Here is a 20,609-nt window from a genome sequence, read left to right as displayed (position 1 = left end):
ATTAACAGGAAACCAGCTGCCTTTCCATGGCATGAAGAGACTCAACCATCCTGCTGCTGATCGTGTGGAGGATGCTCCTGAGCTAACTGTGGAGTACCCTTGATGCAGAAAGTGCATGGAGAATTTGTAAAGCAAAGGAAAAACCTGATTGCTGAGGGGTTGTTAGTGGTGCAGGAGAGTGGGTGGCAGGAGGTGCAGCTCCTGGGGCATTGCACTGACAGTGCTTATGTGTGCTACTGATGTTTTCAGGTAGAACAATGAACACACATGGCTTGTGTTAGTGAGAGCAGCTGCTGTACCTACTGATATTCCAGCTTGGGGCAAGGAAATTGGTGAGACACAGAGCTTTGGAGGCATTGAAACGTGTATTGGAGAGCACCCAAACCAGAATAGTTTGGTATTAGGGAATACCCAATATATTAGGGAATCAGTACTGCCAAGTTTTTAAAGTTACTATGCTAGGCATTAATCTAACTGGTCTTGACTCGAGAGAGAGTTAAACTCTTATATTTGGCTGTTCTGGAAACACAGCTTCCAAACCAAAGCAATCAGTGTGCAGGGCAGGATTTTTCTTTCCAAGAGGATGCTGTGGAGTGTCTTTGAACCTTGAACTTCTTTGGGTGTAACTTGTAATAAAAAAACATTTATGAGATATGATACCAAAGTACAGTGGCCATGACATTTGGCGTGTCACTACAGAGACTTAGGGTGGGTTGTCATTTTTCCATTGAAATTATTCAGGCTGAGTAAGAATTGCTCATTTTAGTAGAGCAGACTCTACATCTTTCGACTGTAAGAGGAGTACAGAAGAGATCCTGCTGGTCTTACATTCCTTGGCTCTGTATCTCACTGCCTAGATCTCTGCAGGATTGTGTGGCAGTCTGTTTAAGAGCAAACATTCTGCTTTTTCTTCTCAGTATTAAAATTAGTTTCCATGTTACCTGGGTGATATTGTTTTAAACATAATTTGGAGGTTCTATTTCTTTTTATTATGTGAACAAATGAAAAAAAGAAGTCAGTGATCTGAATGAAGGTGACCATCAGGCTTAGGTCAGACATTTGCCTTGTGTTATGACTCTGCTGCTTTTTTAGAAGCTGAATCTCCAGCAATTATTTTCCTATGGACTGTTCAGCAGAAGCATCCAAGATGCATGCAAGAGGAAGCAAGGAGCAATGGCATCATGCAAACCCAACGTGAAAAGATACAAAGCTGAATTTTCTTAGTGTTCTTTTTATTCTCATCCCTCAATTGTTCACGGACAATTTCTCTGGCCTTATCATTTCCTCCCCAAAAAGCCAGAATATTTGCAAGAATACTTGCTAGGATCAGGATAGATCAACATCAGAGGTGGGGTTTGCTCCTGGTTTTGGTTCAGTACACTTTTTTCCGTGAGATGTATCTTGACTGGTTGTATCAATCAGTGGAAACTGCCAGAGGGAGCCCTGCAGCTGCAGCCATGGCAGTGGGAGGAGGACGAGGCCCCAGCCGGGCTGGAGGGTGAGGGGCTCCTCAAGGCGTCAGCTGGGAGTGGCCTCAGCGTCCTCCACTCCTGGACTATGCCCAGGAATTTTCTGCAAGAACATGGCTGCCTCATTTTTATTTATTTTTTTATTTTTTTGGTTGTAAGATTAAGTTATCTAAAGAGATGTTGGGCAACCTAAAAATACATTGTCCAGTACTGCAATTTTGGTCAGCATTGAAGAAGTGCTGTAACAGTTTGCTGGTGCTTAGCTCAGCAGAGCAGTTTCAGCTCCAGACTCATTTGTGGGAGCTGTAAAGCACAATCTGTGTGTTCACAGGTAGCACTTCCCTTCAGTGTTGTCCTTGGTCAGAGTGGATTGCCTATAAATGTAATAAAACATTTATAGCAACACTAATGATTTGTTTGATTTAATGAAGAAATGTCACCTGTGTGACAGAAGTTTAATGTGCATTAGAAGGCCATGGAGATAAGTTCTGCAGGGCTCTGATAATGTGGATGCCATTCCATCTGACTCACCTGTGCTAACCAGCCATGGGCAACCAGTCTGGAGAGTTCAAGGAAAAAAGACACACCCAGCTATGGGTCTGCATTTTTGCTGCCTTTAGGTGGAACAGATGCTTTTCTTTTGGCTGACATAGAGACTGAAATAAAGCAAAGTCTTCTAGTTCAGTCAGTAGAGATGATCCATTCTAGGAGTGAAATCTAGCACCCTTTTGCTGGTCCCTGTTAACCCCTGTGTTTGGGTTTAATATCATAAGGGTTTGATTCTGAAAGAGCTACGCTACAGTCCTGAAAGGACATTGCTATGCAAACTGCTCTCAGGGGAGAAGCATTCTGTTTTCAGTGTTCCAGCCTTATTCCAGTATTCAATATTTCTGGGTCTGAGATATTCCCCTCCTTCTTTTCTTAACTACCCTTACATCTCTTGTTAATGCCAATGCCTGTGAAGCCTGCTCTCTCCAAAGAGCAAAGCAAGGTATTTTGTGTTTTGTTGAATGGGATCAGAGGAGAGAAAGTTCTGGATGATGTCACCAACTCAGCTGGATTCACCTAGGCCCTGAACATTTGCAGTTCAAGATCTTACACTGTCTGCCTCACGTATTTTTTTCCCCTCATTTCCCTCTCCGTTTTATCTTTTGTCCAATGAAAATATCTCAGTCATCAAACCACTACATCTTATTTCTTTCTGCTTGGAGCTTTGACCAGAGGGGTAAGTTAAAACATTACATATTTATGGTACTTAGAGAGGTGTTCCAGCTCCTGGAGTGGTGCATGAGGCAGTGTGTGGGTTCCATCCCTCCCCAGCCACAGGTGGAAAATGAAAGTCAGGAGCTGCCTTTCCTGTCTCAGCTGCTCTCCTTGAACAGAATCAGATCTCAGTGCCAACAAAAACAGCTCCAGGCCACACAAACGAACCTTCTCTTTTTTCTTCCCCAAAAGTGCCATTAAGATCAACTCCAACACAGGACTGCTGGCAGAGCTCTCTCCCTTGGAAAAACCCTGTGCAACTGAAGTATCAAGGGAAAGAGAAAACCAGTGAACTGGAGAGAATACCATCCTACTGACTCTCTCAGTTCCATAATGCTGGAGTAGTTCAGTATCCATGAAAAATATTGCATACTTCTGTGATTCAGGAGGCAAATACAATTTTCACGGCCCTGTGCAAATAGGTACACACTGATTGTACACTGTAAAAGATATGTACAACCACACTGTATTGCACATGTTCATATCCGTGTAGATTTTTTGCTTACTTAAAAAAAAAAAAATTGTGGTTCTGGGGATCTCACTTGTGTCACACCTTGAGCCCCCAAATCAGAAGAAAAACTCAATTTTTTCCCCAGGGTAAAATTACACTCATAATGCCAGGAGTGCCTGGGTAGCTGCAGCTTCTTGTTTGGGGACTTCTCTGGAATATCATCCTTTCAGTGCATCCCAGCGATCCCACAGCATCCCCACTCCCGGGGTTTGTACAACCAGGAACAAGCTATGGGCTGCTTACAACCCAAAATACCCTCCCAGCATCAAGATCTGTGTCAGGAAAGCAGATACCAAAAAAGCAAAAGAAAGGAAACGGGCCGAAAATCCGTCTGCATACTCCCCTGGAGGGAGTCTGGCACTGCTAATTTCGTTCACTGCACAAACACCGCAGCAGAAATGTCCCGGTAGAAGCTGTTCCCCAGCCGCAGGAGCCCCGGAGGAGCGGCAGGAGCGGGGACAGGCAGCGGGCTCCGTGCGGATCTACCTGGTTGTCACTAGAGGCCACCACCGGCCTTCGGAACGGAGCTGCCTCCAGCCCTGCCGTGTGAGCACCGCGGGAGAATCCGTGCGGAGCTTGAACGAGAGAATAAAACTTACGCATTACATAAGGAAATGTCTCATAAGTATCCACTTTACTGGCCCTATATCAACAGGAAATTTAGTTGCATCGCTCTTGTGGCCAAATGTTTAGAGGAGTATTTATTTTCAGAGCCACCAGCCATAATTACGGAGTTCAGTGCTGTGCATGGAATGGGTTTGGAAGCAATGGCAAGAAGAATGGGCTATCTTTCTAAATTCTGACATGTAAGTCTTCGACGACAGGGAGTGTTCATAATCCTTTTGAATTACACTCTTTTATATGACTGATGCTTGAATATCTCAATTTTTAGGTAGCAATAGGCTGTAGACATTAAATACAAGGTTTCTTTGTGTTTTTAAGGTTTTTGTTCTCTACAGTAACAGAGATACACTCTCAGAATGTCTTGAAACTGTTTCTTGTAAGATTAACCTAGAAGCAGAGCCTGGGGGCTGGAATGACTTTCAAAAATTACTATTTTTTCTCATTAATAAGAATGTGTTTTCTTTCCTGCACAGGTAACTTTATGATCACAATTTCTCTCTGCTTGCAGCAACATTACAGATTTCCTGCTTTGAAATTGTTCTGGCAAGAGTCACTCCCAGTTTTTTGTTTGATGCATTTGATCTTTTATTTTCTTATAAGTTGTTTCAGGGGTGCAGAGCTGAGTCAAAGCTGGTACTTCTCTAAAGGCAGCACACCTTTAACTTCTGTTCTAAGGAAGAACTGTAGTTTGTAGCTACTTCATCCTGTTTCTCCATTTCCCTGCCTGCTCAAGCTAATTATGCCTCTTAATTGAAACACATTTTTCCAAATTATATTCCTCATTTTTGTTGCTTTCTATAGAGCCTAATTACAGCCCATCACATCAACTCCTTTGGACTTGTCCTTAGGACATTGGAAAGCCAAAAAATTTACCCCTGAAGTCTATATAGTTATTGAAAGTATCTTTACCACAGCTGGTGTTATGATTTTATGCCTTTAAGCTTCTGATGCATATTCAGACATTCAAAAAGCAAATTAACATGTCCAGAAGAAGGATCCCTGCACCTGTCTCACCATTAGGTCATGTCTCACACTGGGAGCTCCTGCCATAGGGACACTCCAAATTGTCCAACATTGGCACTTCTGTTTCACGGAATACTTTTGCAGACGATTTGTTCGTGCCAGTCCTAGGCCAGGGACTCAACTAGGTAATTTCAATATAGTCACACAATTAAGGCTATCATAAAAGTACAACTTGAAAAGAATTAAAAAATTTACAGAGGGAGGAATGATGAGGAAACAACACATGGTAAAACTTTAGTTAGGATTTCACCAAGCCAAATATCCAGGTAGAGTCAATAATTAAGATGCTTTTGCTGTATAATGCAGGACATGGGGGGACAGGGAGTGCAGCCTCTCCAGCATTATTCTTTCCTTACTTCCCTGTTTATATATTCGTCCTTTTTCTAAATGATTCATACACAGGAACAGGCATCTCCTAGCAAAACTGTAGAAACCTTTATAGGTCAGGGTGTGGACATTGTGAAATGTTTTACCGGCTCTTCTACCTATTCTCTCTGCTTCAATAATCCATAGAACCCGTGGGTTTAGCAGTGCTACAAAGGCAAGATTTCTTTTCTTCCCTTTCTGAAATGACTTTGTTAATTTTGCATCTGCATTAACCAGGAAGGCAGAAAGCAAAAATTTTCATTGTACAGATGTGGCTGTTGATAAATAAGGCTGAACCCCAGCAGTGTGGGGCCAGCTCCCCAGAAGAATGTGTGATTAATAGCACAAACCATGACTGCATTACCTCATCGCACACTTCTTCCAGGGGATCAACACTTCACTTACCAAAGCTGCCTATTGTAATACACCTTAATAAGTTTTAACATTTCTACAAGTGAAATGAGCTGTGACTCATGCCCAGGCTGGAGTGCAGTCAAGGCTCTTGGAAATCATGCTGAGGATTATTCCGTGCAGGACTGCCTTAAATGGCAGGTGAAACTGCAAGGAGCCAGCTGTGAACGCTGATGGTTTCAGCCTCCTTTTATAGGCTGAGTTCCTGTATCTTGTTGGTTTGCAGAAGTATTGTTGCATCATTCAATTAGACTGAGAAAGGCTGTTCTCTTCTGCTCATGTTTCTCTGCTATCCTTTTCCATTTATGGGAAATAGAATTTATTCACTTGGAGGCTGTTGTTTTTAATAACACTTCAATATTTTTCAAATTGCACTTTCTTTGTGTCTGGGTCTGTCACTTTCTTGGTGGTGAAATGGCACTTCTGTGTGCATGGGATACTGAAGAAGAACAAATAGAAGCTGGCAGAGTTCGATCAGTTGCAATACAATGAACTAACAAAGTCATTTTTCAAGCCATACATTATCACAGTCCTGAATATTTCCTTCCCTTCAAGCCACTGCTCTGAAATCAGCAGCAGCACTACCTGTGCTCCTAAAGTCTCCCAAATGCTACAAAGCCACCAGCACAGGGTTCTGTACAGGACTCGTTTCAGTGGGCTGTTGGCACAGGTGCATTGAAGAACATCATCAGTGTGTGTTCAGGGTCCTGACCAGCCATAAACACTTGGAATGAATGAAGGGCATTATCTCTTCCGAGGCATCAGACACTGACAGGATTGCTGTGAGTGGGGAATGGCTCTTCAGGAAGTTGTTTTATCTAACAGCTGGGCTAAGTAGAAGCTGTGAAGTGATGGATTCTAATTTAGTGGCTCTCAGTGACTTTCTTTGCAGCCTTGAGCATATTGTGTCATCTGTTTTTCCAATTTCTCAGGCAATAAAGTGGGAATGATAATACTGCCCCCATTCATTATCTCCCTGACTTCATCTCTCAGCATGGTGTGAGAATGTGATGTTAACAGTGCATGCAAGTGGTAAGTATTAGCATCATTATTTATTATTTAGGGTGCAGACCCACCCTAAATAAATTTAGGAATGCATAGCTTATCTACCAGAGCACAAATTCAGAGGTAACGAGTAACCACCAGATACAGGGCACATGTCTGGTGACACGGTGTCACAAGCTGTTCAACAGAAAGGAGATCTGCAGTTCTACAGAGCATTCTGAAGCTGTTAAAGGTTCTCCAGAAATCAGCAATTTTTTCCAGAAGCAAACAGAATGTGGTGTAATGCCTGTTTGTATGTTTAAGGACTAATTGATTTACTCCACTTAGTAAAAGACACTTGAATGGCTGAACCATCAGTGCACGATGGTGTCAATAATGGAGTGAGCAGTTAGGATGGTGCTGTGAGCTGTACTGGTCTGACCTGTACAGAGTACAACAGCACAGGTGCAAGAGAAGGTTAAATCATCAGAGTGGTGGGGTGATGTGGGAATTCTGCTGCCTTTCAGCAGAGGAGAATGGGAATTCTACTACCTCTTAGCAGGAAAGAACAGGAATTCTGCTGCCTCTTAGCAGGAATTCTGCTGCCTCTTCTCCAGCACCACTTGGACCACAGCTGAATGTAACATAGGACACGGGGAGAACATCTTACCTCTGCATGAGGGGACACCAGGACAGAGTAAAGCCAGAGCATTGCTCAGGAATGTGAAATAAAGACAGGCGTGTTCCATAAGGCACTTCAATTATTTGCTTTTCCTTCTTTCTTTCTTTCTTTCTTGCAGTTCAGCACAATAACCCAGCACAAAGCACATACTTTACTTTGATGTAGAAATAAGGGGCTATTTAGAAGTTTTTATAATTATTTGTGTCACAGCGATGTAAATTATTTGTGGCTCTGCTATGTAAATCTGATAAATGGACATATCTTTAAATAACACAGAAAATTGTTCAAGAAGACCTGGGCACATTTTGTCCAGATGCTGCAAACACCAGGTCTGGCTTGTTAGATCTGGTAAGCCATAAGGAAGGACACTCTTAATTAGCCAGCAGTTACTAATCCTGTATTACAAGTTTTACCCAGTTTAAAGAAACCATTAGGTAATCCATCCAATGCTTTTGGGATCTCTTTGTGTAACAAGGGTGGAGAGTTGGGGTGCAGGGGGCAATGGGGGATCAGGATCTGGTTGGAACACGCCAGTAGCAGAACATCGTACCACAGAAGTGGACTTTGTTCAGCTAATCTGCATTTCCTTTGAGATTTCCCCTTTCCTTTGTGAGCCCTGTTTCAAAGCAAGGCAGGTAACAGGAGCCCTTTTGTGAGTGTCCATGGTGCATGGGGATGATGGGACATGATGATAATGTCACTCATGAATTCGAGACTGCCCTGGACACGAAGACAGTGACTTTGGAATGCAAATCCCTGACACACTCATTATGTTCCATTTGGTCTCTCTTCCTTCTGCCTTACACTCTTCCTCATTTAAATATCCTAATGGTATTTCTCTTTTCCTTGCCCAGATTTTATCTTTGCATGGCTCTATTGCTGTCAGGGTCTGCTGCTGACTCGGGCATTGGGCTGAGCTGAGAAATGGAGGAAGCCTGAATTTAGTTAAGGCAGACAGCTCTCCCTGTTGTTAGCATGCACTGTAAACACCAGTCTGGCCTGACTGCAGAACCCTTCGACAGAGACAGTGACATTAATTTGAGACCAAATAACTGAGATGGTTTTTTGAATTACCTGGGCCATCAAGAAAAAATGGGTGTCTGGAAAAGTACTTCCAGGCTCTGAGGGAAAGTGTGTAAAGACAGTGCTAGAAAATTTCTCTCAAACTGAAGAATAAAGATATGTGTCTGGGGGACTATTTTTAGTAAAGTGACTTTAGAACACTCCTACTCATAATGCTGTTTGAAATGGTGACTTTGATAAGTTGTGTATAGGGAAGTAGAATAGTTTTGCTCATGTAAATGTCACCTGTAACTTGTGTCTCCTCTTTTCTTTTTTGTGGTCTTCCAGTATTGTCCCTCCTGAAACAATGAGGCTTTGGCTGTCCTGAGCCATGTCAATGACACTGCCACAGTGGACTGGGCATATGTAAGGGAAAGCAAAATCAGATATTGCAAGGACCAGAACAAATAATGCATAAAAATTTATTGGCTGCAGTGAGGTATATGATGAGAGGCATAAGACCAAGGAAAAAAGTTGAGAGACTATTCCCCTTAAATTATAGCTAATTTGCAGAGTGATAACTGAATCCCAGATGGATATTCCTGCCCTGGGGAGATGTGCACAATACATCTGCCACTAGCTCATCCAGTCACTTTAATTCAACAGCTTTTTTCCAGCGTTTTGGTGACTAAAAGCTCTTTAAACTACCAATGTCAGCTATACCCAGCTCTGTGTGGCACTTTGCAGCGTTAGGCTGCAGATCATTGGAGAAGCGCGTTCACTACAGGATCCCTGTTTGACACACGGGAGCCAGCCCACGGCACACTGTTCCCAGAGGGGCCGTGGGAACTGCTGCTGGGAAAGCTGCTGGTTGGCAGAGCTTTCCTTCAGGCTTGTGGGGGGAGCTCGTTGATGGTGGAGGACACCACCTCCCCATTCACGCTGTCGTGGACAATCGCTTTGAGCTTTCGGTTGCTCAGCCCAGAGTGTTCTGAAAGAAAAGAAAGTTTAATTAGCCAAGGAGCAATGCTGAGAAAAGGCGATGCAAGGAAAGCCTCATTTACAGTCTTTTGCCTGCTGCCTCCTCAACAAAGTTTTCTCTACATGTTTTCCTTCAAGTCAATATTTGTTATTGCTCTGTGTGAAATCTGCTGCCAGAAAGTCACCCTGGGTCTGGTCCAGGTCAGGGCAAATGAATAACACAGGGAGAGCCCAGCCAATGCAAATCCAGCAGATTATCCTGGATGTCTGCAGGTCATACCCATGCCAGAATATGAGTTCCCAGACATGCAGATTTTCGGTTTGCTCTCAAGCCCTAACGCTGTTTTAGTCACTCAGTGGAGTCTCCTTGCCTCCTCATATCCCAGGAAAGCCTCAGTCTGGAGCCTGAGCTGTGGCTGCTGGGTGACTGACGGGGCAGGGGCTCAGGGAGCCCATGGGCTCTGCAGTGAGCCCTTCACAGCAGCCAGGAACAGCTGAAATGCTTCTCAAAGGCCTGTGTGAGCCTGCTATGCACACCTTCCACAGTTCACTCAGGTGAGGTTAAAATTGCTCTGAGTAAAATTTGATTGGAAATGACAGTAATTAAGAGTCACTACAGAGAACAAAGTAAGGAACTTTTACCTTTAGTTTCAGATTTTCTTGCTGTCCTGTGAAGATAATGAAATAGAAAATAATGTTACAATAATTTCAAAAAGTTATTTATACCTTTCTCACTGTTTCTAAGGAGACTATGAGACAAAATTAAAAAAAAAAGAAGAAGGATAAAGAATGGTGATTTTATACCATGTGAGCTTTCCCTTTGGTAGATACTCTCACTGGAAAAATCCCTGGGCACATTAACTACTGCTCCCAGGGAGAGGTGCATTGGTTCTCATGGAGTTGCTCAGGTTGATCCCAATTTGGCTTGTGAGAAATACCCTCACACTTGAGGGCTCTCTGTCCTGCCTGCCTGAGAGTTGCAGTGGTAAAAGCTGCTGATCTTCCTTTTTTGACTTCATACAAATCAGATGAGAGAATAAAACTGAGGCCAGTGTTCTCCTATGCTGAGATGGCCATGCCACGGGAGTGGAGAATTTTATTCTTTTTAAAATAAAAAGTTATATTAATTTAGGTAGTTCAAATTACATGGGTACCAGCGTCTCTGTACTCTAAGTGGCTCCGGCTTTTTATTATGATCCGTCATATTAAAATACCAACCCTTGATGTAGTATGGGACTCACAAGCTTTGATTAAGCATAAACAAACAAACAAATAAATAATCCAAATATGAGAACTCTCATCTGTTCCAGTCAGGGCAGCTCTGCCTTACCCGTCAGCATTCCCTTCCAGCAGCAGGCGGTATGTGGAAATTTCCTTTTCCAGGCGTGTTTTGATCCCAAGAAGAACCTTATATTGGTTATTTTGCTGCTTCATGTCGTGACGAACCTGGCTCAGCTCCTCCTCACACCTGGAGATGATCTGCTGCATGTTTTGAAGTGCAGCAGCGTAATAATTCCGAGTGTCAGCCAAGGTGTCTTCCAGCATGTGTTTCTGATGGGGCAGATAATACCAAGACCATGATTATTATTTATGTGGTAGATACAACACAGAAATACCAGCAAATTTGGTCTCTAGCTAGAAGATTGCAAAATTAAGGCTGTGGTAATTTAAACACTTATGCATTTGCATAACTATTCTTGTGAAGGCAACAGAACCACAAAGCTGTGCCGTGTGTGCATGAAAGGCAAAACTGAGTAATTTATCCCTGCCATATCCGTTCTGCTCAAAGCTCTGCTCCTGACACTGCTGTCTGTCCTGCCCGTTCTGCATGAGCTGTCCAGAATTGCTCCAAAGTCTCCAGGTCTCTGGGATGTGAGCTTTAACCTGTGTAAGGTTATGTAATATTTGTGAAAGCTCCCTACCAATATTTTTCACACTTTTTGTAATTCATGCCTGATAACAGGGCTTGTAAATATGAACTTTGCATTCTTTGTGTTACTATCTGTCTTCTGGACACATTTTCTTTCTAGACTTGGAGTCAGCTATCCCTTCTTCTTCTTCTCATATTTTGTCATAAGAAGAGACATTTTTCACTTCCTGGTGATGGTTCCTGAATATATTTTGCATATTTTGGCAAAGTCAAGCATGATCTCAATTCTACTTTCCCTCATACTTTAACAACTGCAACAAAGTTATGCTGGGCTGTGGATTTAAATGGAGAATTGATCCATGACAACTTCTGAGAATACAGGGAGTGAGTGAGATGTCTGCAGCAGATACCTTACTAATCTGTGCCTGCAGCTCGATGTCCAGGGACTGCAAAGTTCTCCTTAGCTCCTTGATCTCATTCTCGTTGCGCTGGATCTGCTCGGGATTAGGGGTTGCTGCCAGGGACATTGCTGCACTCTGTGGAGGAGAAGCAAGAGAAAAGCTCAGACTCTGGTCAGGCAGGTACAGCCACGGGGGGCTTGGAAATGAGCAGGGACTAGCTCTTACCTGTTCTTTGTACCAGTTGTCCAGGCTTTGACGATTCTTTTCAATTATAGCCTCATAATCTTCTCTTATTTCTGCCAGAATCTTGCCTAAGTCTGCAGGAGGGGCCGCGTTTACTTTTACATTGACTTTGAAGTCCTGTGAGGAGCGATTGGCTTCCATATCCTGTTTGTGTGTTAGCAGAGGGAACAAGCAAACTCGTTTATGGAAGTAGAAAGTTTTCAGAGAGCCACAGAATCCCAGAGAGTTTTGGGGGGTAATTGTTATATATACATTAAGTTAACATTATTTGAAAAATTTATATATTGATAATACTTTGATGTGACTTAAATCAATGACATAGTTGCTTCTGTGGCAGAACTCAAAAACATGCGAGAAGATCTTTTCATAGAATGTTTCTGAAAGAAATGGACTCAATGAAGAAGCACTGACATTTTTTATTTATTTATCTATTAGAAACCCAAGACCTTGATGAAAATCTAACAGTAATTTTATCTTTCTTACCCCTTATGTTAATATTTATGGAACTATAACTAAGTTTACAGGAGAGTAATGTAAAAGTTCTATGTAATTGTTAAAGGAATAATTGGATTAAAGCATATAATTACTGTGTAAACAACATAATTACAGGACCAGTCGGGCAGGTAGGGTAACATTCCTTTCAGTGTAGCACAACCTTCTGTGCCTGGTACCATTTTCAAAGCACCCAGGCAAAGGAGCCTTTCAGGGTATGACATCATGGAATGCAGATCAGCTGGACACAGGGATGGCTCTGCTGGTCCCCTGTGTCCAAAAACTCTCCTGGCCTGGGAGGGGGTCAGCCAAAGGCAGCTGCACCTACCACTGTGCAGCCCCTGTGTTTTATTCTGTGCTTTAAAAATGCACAGACACTGAGCAGGATGTTTGGTCCAGTGTTGGGTAATAACTGCCAACAACACCAGATCAAGCGAAACCAGCATGTTTCAAGCAGTGAAATTATAAATGTGGGAATAACAGAGAGCACTGAGTATAGCTCTGGAGAATTCAGAGTAGTGTGGCTTTTGAAAATTATCTAATTACTGTGTTTAGGATTATGCAAGAATGAGTAATTTTGCCTGACTTCACCAACCATTCTTTTTAATTTTGATCCTTCAAGAATTTGAGATCTGTTTTGCACAGGTCAGGCTGTTCTGGGTTACCCTGCTTGACTTTATGGGGGTGGACAAGGGAGCCTAAAAAGATCCCTTCCAACCCTCCAACCCTCATCCCTGCCTTGCTTCTGCGAGTATGGGAAATGATATATTCAGAACTGAGGAAAAAGTCTGTGATGACTAAAACCTGGCAGCGCTCTGTGTAGTTATATCTAAGTCTTTCTGAGAATACTTCTGTCCAATATGTCAGTTATTATTAGCTGTGTATGACAGATGGGTGGGAGAGACTCCAGCAATCTGTTCTCTCTGAAACCCCAGTGTAATTGGTAAAGCAGACACAGGCTTTTTGCTTCACCTGACACTCACTGGTGCCTCAGAAACAGGATTAGGTCCTGAATCATCAATCCCACTTAGAGATTGTGGGTTTTACTCAGTTAATTACATGGTTGTAAAGATTGGTGCAATAGGATTTTACCAAGTGGAACGTTTTCTACCTCCTCATGGTCTTTCCTCCTGAGGATGTGCTCTTCTCTCAAGCCTTCAATTTCCATTTCCAGATCTGTGGTAATGATGGTCATGCCGTCGAGCTCCTTCCGCAGGTTCTCCACATCCAGCTGCACTCCCTGCCTGCGACACTTCTCAGCTTCGTATCTTTGTGAGGAAAGAGAAGACACAATGTGCGTGTTGAGAACTGCCCGATTCAGGCACTTGTATAAGGAGAAGTAGCCTTGCTGAGTCTATGTAGGGAACTAGAAAGGACAACCAACCAAAGAAACCAATTCTGTTTCTAACACATTATTTAAATATTTTTAAATAGTCTTAACAATAAAATGAGCATTTCACTTTCCTCTCTTCCTTGTAACTTCTCCTCTATGGTAGGAAATAAAATTTCTTTTTTTCATTTCCCTTTTTTCATGATAAAATTCACCTGATTGTGGAAGCTTTGAGAATACAATTCTCTGAAAACACTATCAGCAAGCACTGCTTGCTTTAGTTTTTCCAAAATGGTAACTTTTGAGTCCTGCAGAAAAACAAGAAAAATGTGGTGGAAGCCAGTTACTAACATTCCTCTCTGACCTCTTGTAGTGTCTGTAGTGAGCCAAAGGAAGGGAGATGCTGCTGTGTCTTCCCTTGGGCATGGGAAGCATTTTCACACCTCAGCATCTCTTCCTTTACTCTGTGTTTTGTGGGCTCTATTGGTGCTTCTCCATTCACCCAATAAACTCAGTCTGAGTCCCATCCCTCAAAGTAGTTCCATTGATTCCTTTTGTGACACAACTGATTGATAATGAAAGGCTGGAAGTGCTCAGGGTATCCAAGTTTGTCACAATATTACCAAAAGCTGAGATATTTTTTATAGCTGATCACCAACTGCTAGAAATAAGACAGATCTTCCTGATTCCTAAGAAGTCTTACTTAGAGAAGTGTCAAACCCTTTCCTGTGGAAAGACCTGCCTGAAAGTGTTCTGTACAACATTTTGTCTTTTTAGTTGATCTGAGGACTCTCTTTCAATGTACTGAAAATCAGACTGTGATGCATTGGCTCAGTTACTGGGACTCCAAAGCAGAAGCTACACAAGGACAGGTGCTCCTTGCAGAGCTGGACAGAAAAGGTGATAAATCCAGGAAATAGATTAGGGCTGGACTGGGAAGTGCAATGTTTAGAGGGGATAATTTGTAATCCCAGATGACAGTTTTAAGTGCCTTTTGTCACAAGTATCAAGTGCCTGCTGTCAAACCTGCTCGTCAGGACCTGCACTAAGTATCATAAACAGGGTGACTCAAGGTTCTTCAGCAATCATTTGTGGGTTTTACATGCTTTTGGGTTCTTTTCCCCTGTTCTACATTGTTTTTATTCATCCAGTATCAACAGAAAACCTCAGTAAAATTGTTTCCCTATTGGATTAGCATGAAAAACTAATATTTAGTTTAATCCTCTTTCAAATCTAATGAGGAAACCAAACAAAAGCTTACTTGAGCCTGAAGTCTTCAGTTGCCATGTTAGCATTATCGATTTGTAAAAGGATGCTGGCATTGGTGATCTTGCTATCCTCAATCTGGAAAACAGAGAATCCAACAGTAGAGTTGGTGTTGCCATGAGATGACAGTAAATAATCCGTGCTGGTTTAGCCTCTTTGCTGCTCAAAGGAAGCATCTAAACAGTGGAATTCCCATGCTAAGGAGACCACAGGAATAAAAGCATTTCAGTTTCCTAATTCACCTAGGTCTTTTGCAAATTTTGTCTGTTATCTTACTTTACTCTTTTTCTTACTTTTTTGAAAGTATGAACCAGGAGGCATCATCTTATTCCTGGCCAGGTAGAGGATATGAATTTCATTACACAAACTTCATGGTCTATTATAGAGTAACAGTCAGTGCCTTCCTCTGGTTTTGAGACCGGATTGCTAACAAAGCTGCCTTGGACATCTTTAGGGCAAATCTTAGTAAGAACCATTGAGCTGTGTCTGAATATAATCAAAATACTGGAGTTAATGTTATGCTAAAAGTTGCCTGTGCATGGACACCCCGCTGAGCTGGTGTTGTGGTGCACTGAGGTGATGGTGGCAGCCACTTGCTGGCAGGACCCTCAACTCACCACAGGCTTCAGCCTGGAGTTGCATGCACAATACCACTGGCATCTGGTTGTTGTGGTCCATTCAATTATGCACCTATAGCAACTCTGAATGGACCAGCAGCATGCAGTGATTGATTCAGGTGTCTGATTTAGCTTTGGGATTCGAAAATGGCCCTAAAAGGTGCAAGATGAAGCACAATCTCATTCCTTTGGTGCACTCAGCACTCACTGGAAAGGCTTGTATGTCCCTGATAACATAGAACAGCTTTTAACTACAGATCTGAATGCAAAAAGTTCAGTATTCTGTGCCAAATCTTTGAAGGAACTCCAACAGGAACTCATACATAATTATCAGGAAATCATAAATGCAGGGCATCGTGTCCTTTTCTAACATAGAGGAAAGAGAAGTGTGGTTGCCATCCCACCAGCTACCTTCCCTCAGCATCCACAGAGCAAACCAAGGGGCAATGTGGCTGTACAGGAGTCATTTACAGAGCTCTCAGCACCTTGGAGTAAATTTCCCACACCTCAATGAATCACAAAGAAACAAGGAAATGATAGAATTCTCCTCAAGTGTCAAAGGTTCACCTCTGTAGTGAAGAAGAAGGTGCTGTGGAATGTTTAACTAATCTGCTAACAGTCTGTGCATTCCTGTGCAATTATCTGCACCTTGGATGCTGCCCTGGGACACGATCAAGGCCAGCTCAAGAGCTGTAACAATGCCCTGAATGCGTGGCTGCCTGGAATTTGGTGACAAAGAAGAGGCAATTCTTGAATGCAGCCTTATAGGATGTACAAGGCAACGAGAAAACAACACGAGTTCTTCAGCTTTGTGCCATGTACAGAACTGCCGTGTGATTCTGTGCAATCTGAGCACTGGTCAATGCTTTGCCCACTGCTGTGAGGCCCCAGCTGCTCTGCAGCCAGCAGGGGATCTTACATGTGCCAGTTATCTCTTAACAGCCACATGGAATTCTTACTTACTGCTGAACTGCGTACCAGTCTGCAAACTGTCAGCTTCATTAAGAACTCACACATTATTGTATAGGAAATGCACTCCAATTCCTTCTCAAAACAGGGATTTTCCAAGCAGGCTCTCTGCACTCACTTTACCTCTCATGTCTCATGTCCTCTGTCCCAGCTCTTGGAATGCTCTGTAGATCACTTTGCTTATTTAGCAGCACAAGGTGTTTGAGTGAGACAGTTACTTGAAGAACAGGTGCTATTTCATTGTGTATCTGGGTTAGGATGGAGTCAAGCTGGAGCAAGGCTTTTCCCAAAACTTGTTGCTCCATCAGGAATTCATCCTGAATTCAGGTATCCAGGAGAGTGGTTAAAAACATAGAACCCAAATGATTATACGACTCCAAGTTCAGACAGGCAGCATATCATAGACATTCTGGATTATTGGATATAGGACCCTAAATTTAGTCTAAATTTTATTGTAGGTGGTACATTAGGTCCACCCTTTAACTTAACTTTTTATTTAATTTAATTATGATTAATAATTAGATTATATATTTTCACTCATTTTACTGGCAGACATGCTGCTAATTGCAATATTTTATAGGGAAAGTAAAAATTCTGTGTTCAATCACTGAATTGCCACATGTAAATGATCCTTTCCTGGCCTTTCATTCCACATCCAGGACAGCCACCAGCCTCCAGGTGTCTGTGGCCAGGGACAGCTGTTTAAGGGGTGAGTGTTAAAAATAAGCAGTTTAGGCACAACTTACTCAAAAGTGAGAGCTTCACCCAGTCAACATCATGGTTTTATGTTTACTGTCTTCCTAAATATTTCTGATTTACTAATCCCAAATCAACCCGAACACATGTATGTTCTTGATGAACATACAAGTTTTTATGTCTCTTTCTGTTAGAAAGGAAAGTGCCCAAGTGCCAGGTCTGGGGATGGTGACCTTTCTTTATCCTGAAAACAGAAATGGGCGATGACAGTTCTGGCTCTCCATACACAGGCTGTGGTCCGAGCACCTCACCTACTGCCTGGAGGCAACACTTTTATCTGTGAGCATGGAGTTTGATTAAGTCCATGGCCCTAACCAGCAAAGATGTGAATTAATAGAATTTCCAAGCCTTTTTAAAAGAATTTCTCAGGATCATGAAAATGCCAAATAATTGTATTATAAAAAGTGGAGGGCAAACGACAGCATTGTTTTTGGAAGAGCTTTGGGTTTTGCCCCATATGGGTATGTGAAGTTAATTACACTGATTAGTCACACAGATGGTTACAGTGCTAAGGATGTTCATTATGAATACAGATTAATATTATGCTTAAATTTGAAGACACGTGAGTTTGGGAGATTGAAAGAGTTACTGTTGAACATTAATATTAACGACTGGCAGGAACCAGAAATTCTCCTTTTAAATTATAGTGAAAACATCCACAAGGAATTTGTCACTGCTATTTTCTTAATTACAATGAAGTATTTTTCCATCTGATTACATAAGCTCATTGGTCCCAAAACTCCTGTAGCTTCATTGTCTGCTACCACAGGAATCAAAGAGCTGGAATGCCCCAGTCTGTCTGGAGACAGCGGCAGGAGAGGGGCAGGCTCTGCACTCCTCCTGCTTTGTAATTTGCTCAAGACCTGTGCAGTCAAAAAGACCAAGTTCTGCCAGCTGCAGTTACTCAAACCCCAGTTTCAGTACCGAAAGGAACACTTGGCAGCACACAGATCCCTTTATTCTGCCAGTCTCTGCAGGAATCTCCCTCGCCCTCTTCCAGCCTTTCTTGTGCCCAGTCTCCTCTTTGTGAACACAAAGAATGTTTATGCCCAGGTCCTGGAACTACCTTCCTGAAGAATTCTAACATTTCAAAAGTTTTATTTAACTTCTTTAAAGGAAAGCCATCAGCATAAAGGAGAGCCCCGATTCCTTAGAAGAGCACAGAATGACACAGTCCCAGCTCTGACTTACCTGTCTTTGCATGTCAGTGACGTTTTGCTCGTACTGGTTGAAGTCATGCCTCTTTCCATGAGACTTTGTCCTGTGCCACTCTAGGATGCAGCTCTCCAGCTGAGCGTTGGCTGCTTCTAAGGCACGGACCTTGTCCAGGTAGGCAGCCAAGCGCTCATTCAGGTTCTGCATGGTCTGTTTCTCATTCCCACCCAGGAAGATGCTTTCCCCATAGTGCTCGCCGAAGCCTCCCCAGGGTGCCCCTCCTGCTGCCAGCCAGAAGGGTCTGGCAGAGGAGAAGGGATGTGTGCTGCTGGCACCACCATCTGCACTTGATGCTCTGTAAGAAGTTCCTTGCTGGGCCAAACCACACCCTGAACTACCCCTGAGGGACCCAGAAAAAAGCTGGAAAGGGCCTTGGCTGGTGCTCATGCTTAGCTCTGTATGAATCGAACCCCAGGTTTGGCTGCCTAGCACTGAGCAGCCTCTTTGCCTTCCCTGAGCAGCTTTATGCCTTTTCCTGTGGGAGTTTCCCTTTGATGAATGACTACAGCAACAAGATTGTGTCATCACGAAACGTGCTTCCTCTTGGTCAATTCTGAAGCATTTATGAGCCTGCATGCTGTTGTTGTTTGGAATCAGCTACATACTGGGTTGCTTTCCTTTTGCTTGTTTGGGTTTTTTTTTTTTTCTTTTTCTTTTCATATGATAATAGTGAGGTGTGGCCAAAATCCCGTAGGTGTGGAACAGGATCAGTTCTGCCTCAGACTTCTCTCTAACCCTGTAGTTAGTATGTTATGTTTTCCTGCTCATGAAGGGAATATATGGGAAGCCAGGGCAAGGATGGGGCTATGCAGATGCTTTCTGTGGTAATTCTCAGACTGTAGAATTACAGCAGCCCGTGGATCCTCAAACCTGTGGATCCTCAAGTGCAGTGTGTCCTATCAGCCGTCAAACAACTTAGCAACCAAAAAACTTCAGCCTGTGGGAGACGTGAGGCTTTCATGAAGTCATCCAGCTTCTAAACTAAAAAACCCCTCCAGTCCAGAGTCAGTAATGCCCAACTGTTCCCTTCAGCTGCCCATTTCCAGGGGAAATATATGAGAATTAGACACTTTTATACTGATTTTCTAATGATTTGAGGTACAGTCCTGTTTCAGTGGTCTGTCTCAATAGGCAGCAGTGCAAAGATTTCTTGCTGTTCCAAGCATTAATACTATTAAGATATTTATCTTAGCTATAGAACATAATTTACACTATGATTTTTACAGCACTCAAAAGATTAAAATTATTATTTAAAGCTACCAGCCCTGGAAATTGACCTGGAAATCATGCAGGAATAGTCTTTCTCAAAAGTCTCAGTACCTTGCTGCCAAACTGTATCATCCAACAGGGAAAGGCTCAGTGTGGCTGTTGCAGATTGTCCCATTCTTCATGGGGTGTAGACTGGGTCCCGTGGCAACTGCTGGGTTTAGTGGGTTTGCCTTGTCTTGTTCTAGTATGACTGAGGGACGAGCTAGAGGAGGAAGATTTGGGAAGAGGCATGAAGCCGAGTGGGCACAGGCTCTCCCAGAAATGCTGCAGCTGGCTTCCTTACCTAGGTGAAGGCTAAACCCCTTCCCCAGGGTCTGCCCTCGCCCTGCTGCTCATCCTGACTGGTGAGGTCAGGGAGACCGCATGGAGCAGAGTTAAACTGTTCTGGAAGAAACAGGAAGGGATGTGTTTTCCCTTTTGTTTCATTCGGAAGGCTGCAGCAACAAGGAATTGTTGCACTCCAGCTTCCCTGGTACCTCCCGGCCTCATTCCTGCCGGAGCAGGATTCGGGCTCCTCCTTGTGGCTCGGGCTTGGCTCTGCTCAGCACCTGCTCCTTTCCTTCTCCCCAGCTCCCTGTACATTGAGCACACACTCTTCTTCCTTCCTCAGCTACTTCCTTCTGTAGAAATTCTGTCATTTCTAACTATTTGCGGGAAGAAATCACTGAAAATCGGGTTTTCCAGTGAGTACAAGGTTTGGCTCTCCCCAGATATTCTGGTTACAGCCACTATCCATAGTTGCAGTCTGGGGTCAGCCCTGCTGCTGGGGAGGGAATGAGCTTGAAGCATCAGACAAAAACTGAGGGTCTAAATTGAAAAAAAACCCTAAATTATAATAGCGCTGATGACATCCTGCAGATCTCAC

General features: G+C 43.1%; 1 protein-coding gene and 2 long non-coding RNA genes across 3 annotated transcripts in view; 2 read left to right on the top strand and 1 right to left on the bottom strand.

The window, feature by feature from the left end:
• The window catches only part of LOC144247463 (uncharacterized), a 135,836-nt gene that overhangs the window by 10,986 nt on the left and 104,241 nt on the right, over positions 1-20,609 (top strand). The gene's annotated exons all lie outside the window — the stretch shown is intronic.
• On the top strand, positions 3,820-7,222 carry LOC110471927 (uncharacterized). The gene is made up of 3 exons (XR_002465665.3): positions 3,820-4,049; positions 6,600-6,699; positions 7,211-7,222. It is a non-coding gene; the product is annotated as an uncharacterized LOC110471927 (long non-coding RNA).
• On the bottom strand, positions 8,811-19,057 carry KRT23 (keratin 23). Its single transcript, XM_021532903.3, has 8 exons — positions 18,452-19,057; positions 14,914-14,996; positions 13,434-13,590; positions 11,813-11,974; positions 11,597-11,722; positions 10,647-10,867; positions 9,959-9,984; positions 8,811-9,326 (listed from the first exon to the last, which is right to left on the bottom strand). The coding sequence occupies exons 1-8, from the start codon at positions 19,049-19,051 to the stop codon at positions 9,223-9,225; spliced, it is 1,479 nt and encodes a 492-aa protein (XP_021388578.3). The 5' UTR covers positions 19,052-19,057; the 3' UTR covers positions 8,811-9,222.

The sequence above is a fragment of the Lonchura striata genome, chromosome 25 (assembly GCF_046129695.1).
Source record: "Lonchura striata isolate bLonStr1 chromosome 25, bLonStr1.mat, whole genome shotgun sequence".
NCBI classification, from domain to species: Eukaryota; Metazoa; Chordata; class Aves; order Passeriformes; family Estrildidae; genus Lonchura; species Lonchura striata.
Note: the sequence above shows the minus strand (reverse complement) of the source record. Positions and strands in the feature narration are given on the sequence as shown.

Bases quoted from the DNA above. Each gene is read 5' to 3' on its own strand.
- KRT23 (XM_021532903.3), bottom strand. From the start codon at position 19,051: ATGCAGGCTCATAAATGCTTCAGAATTGACCAAGAGGAAGCACGTTTC. The intron at 14,997-18,451 runs GTAAGTCAGAGC...TCTGTTTTCCAG, and splicing joins TCACTGACATGCAAAGACAG to ATTGAGGATAGCAAGATCAC. The intron at 9,985-10,646 runs GTAAGGCAGAGC...TTATCTTCACAG, and splicing joins CTGGAAGGGAATGCTGACGG to GACAGCAAGAAAATCTGAAA.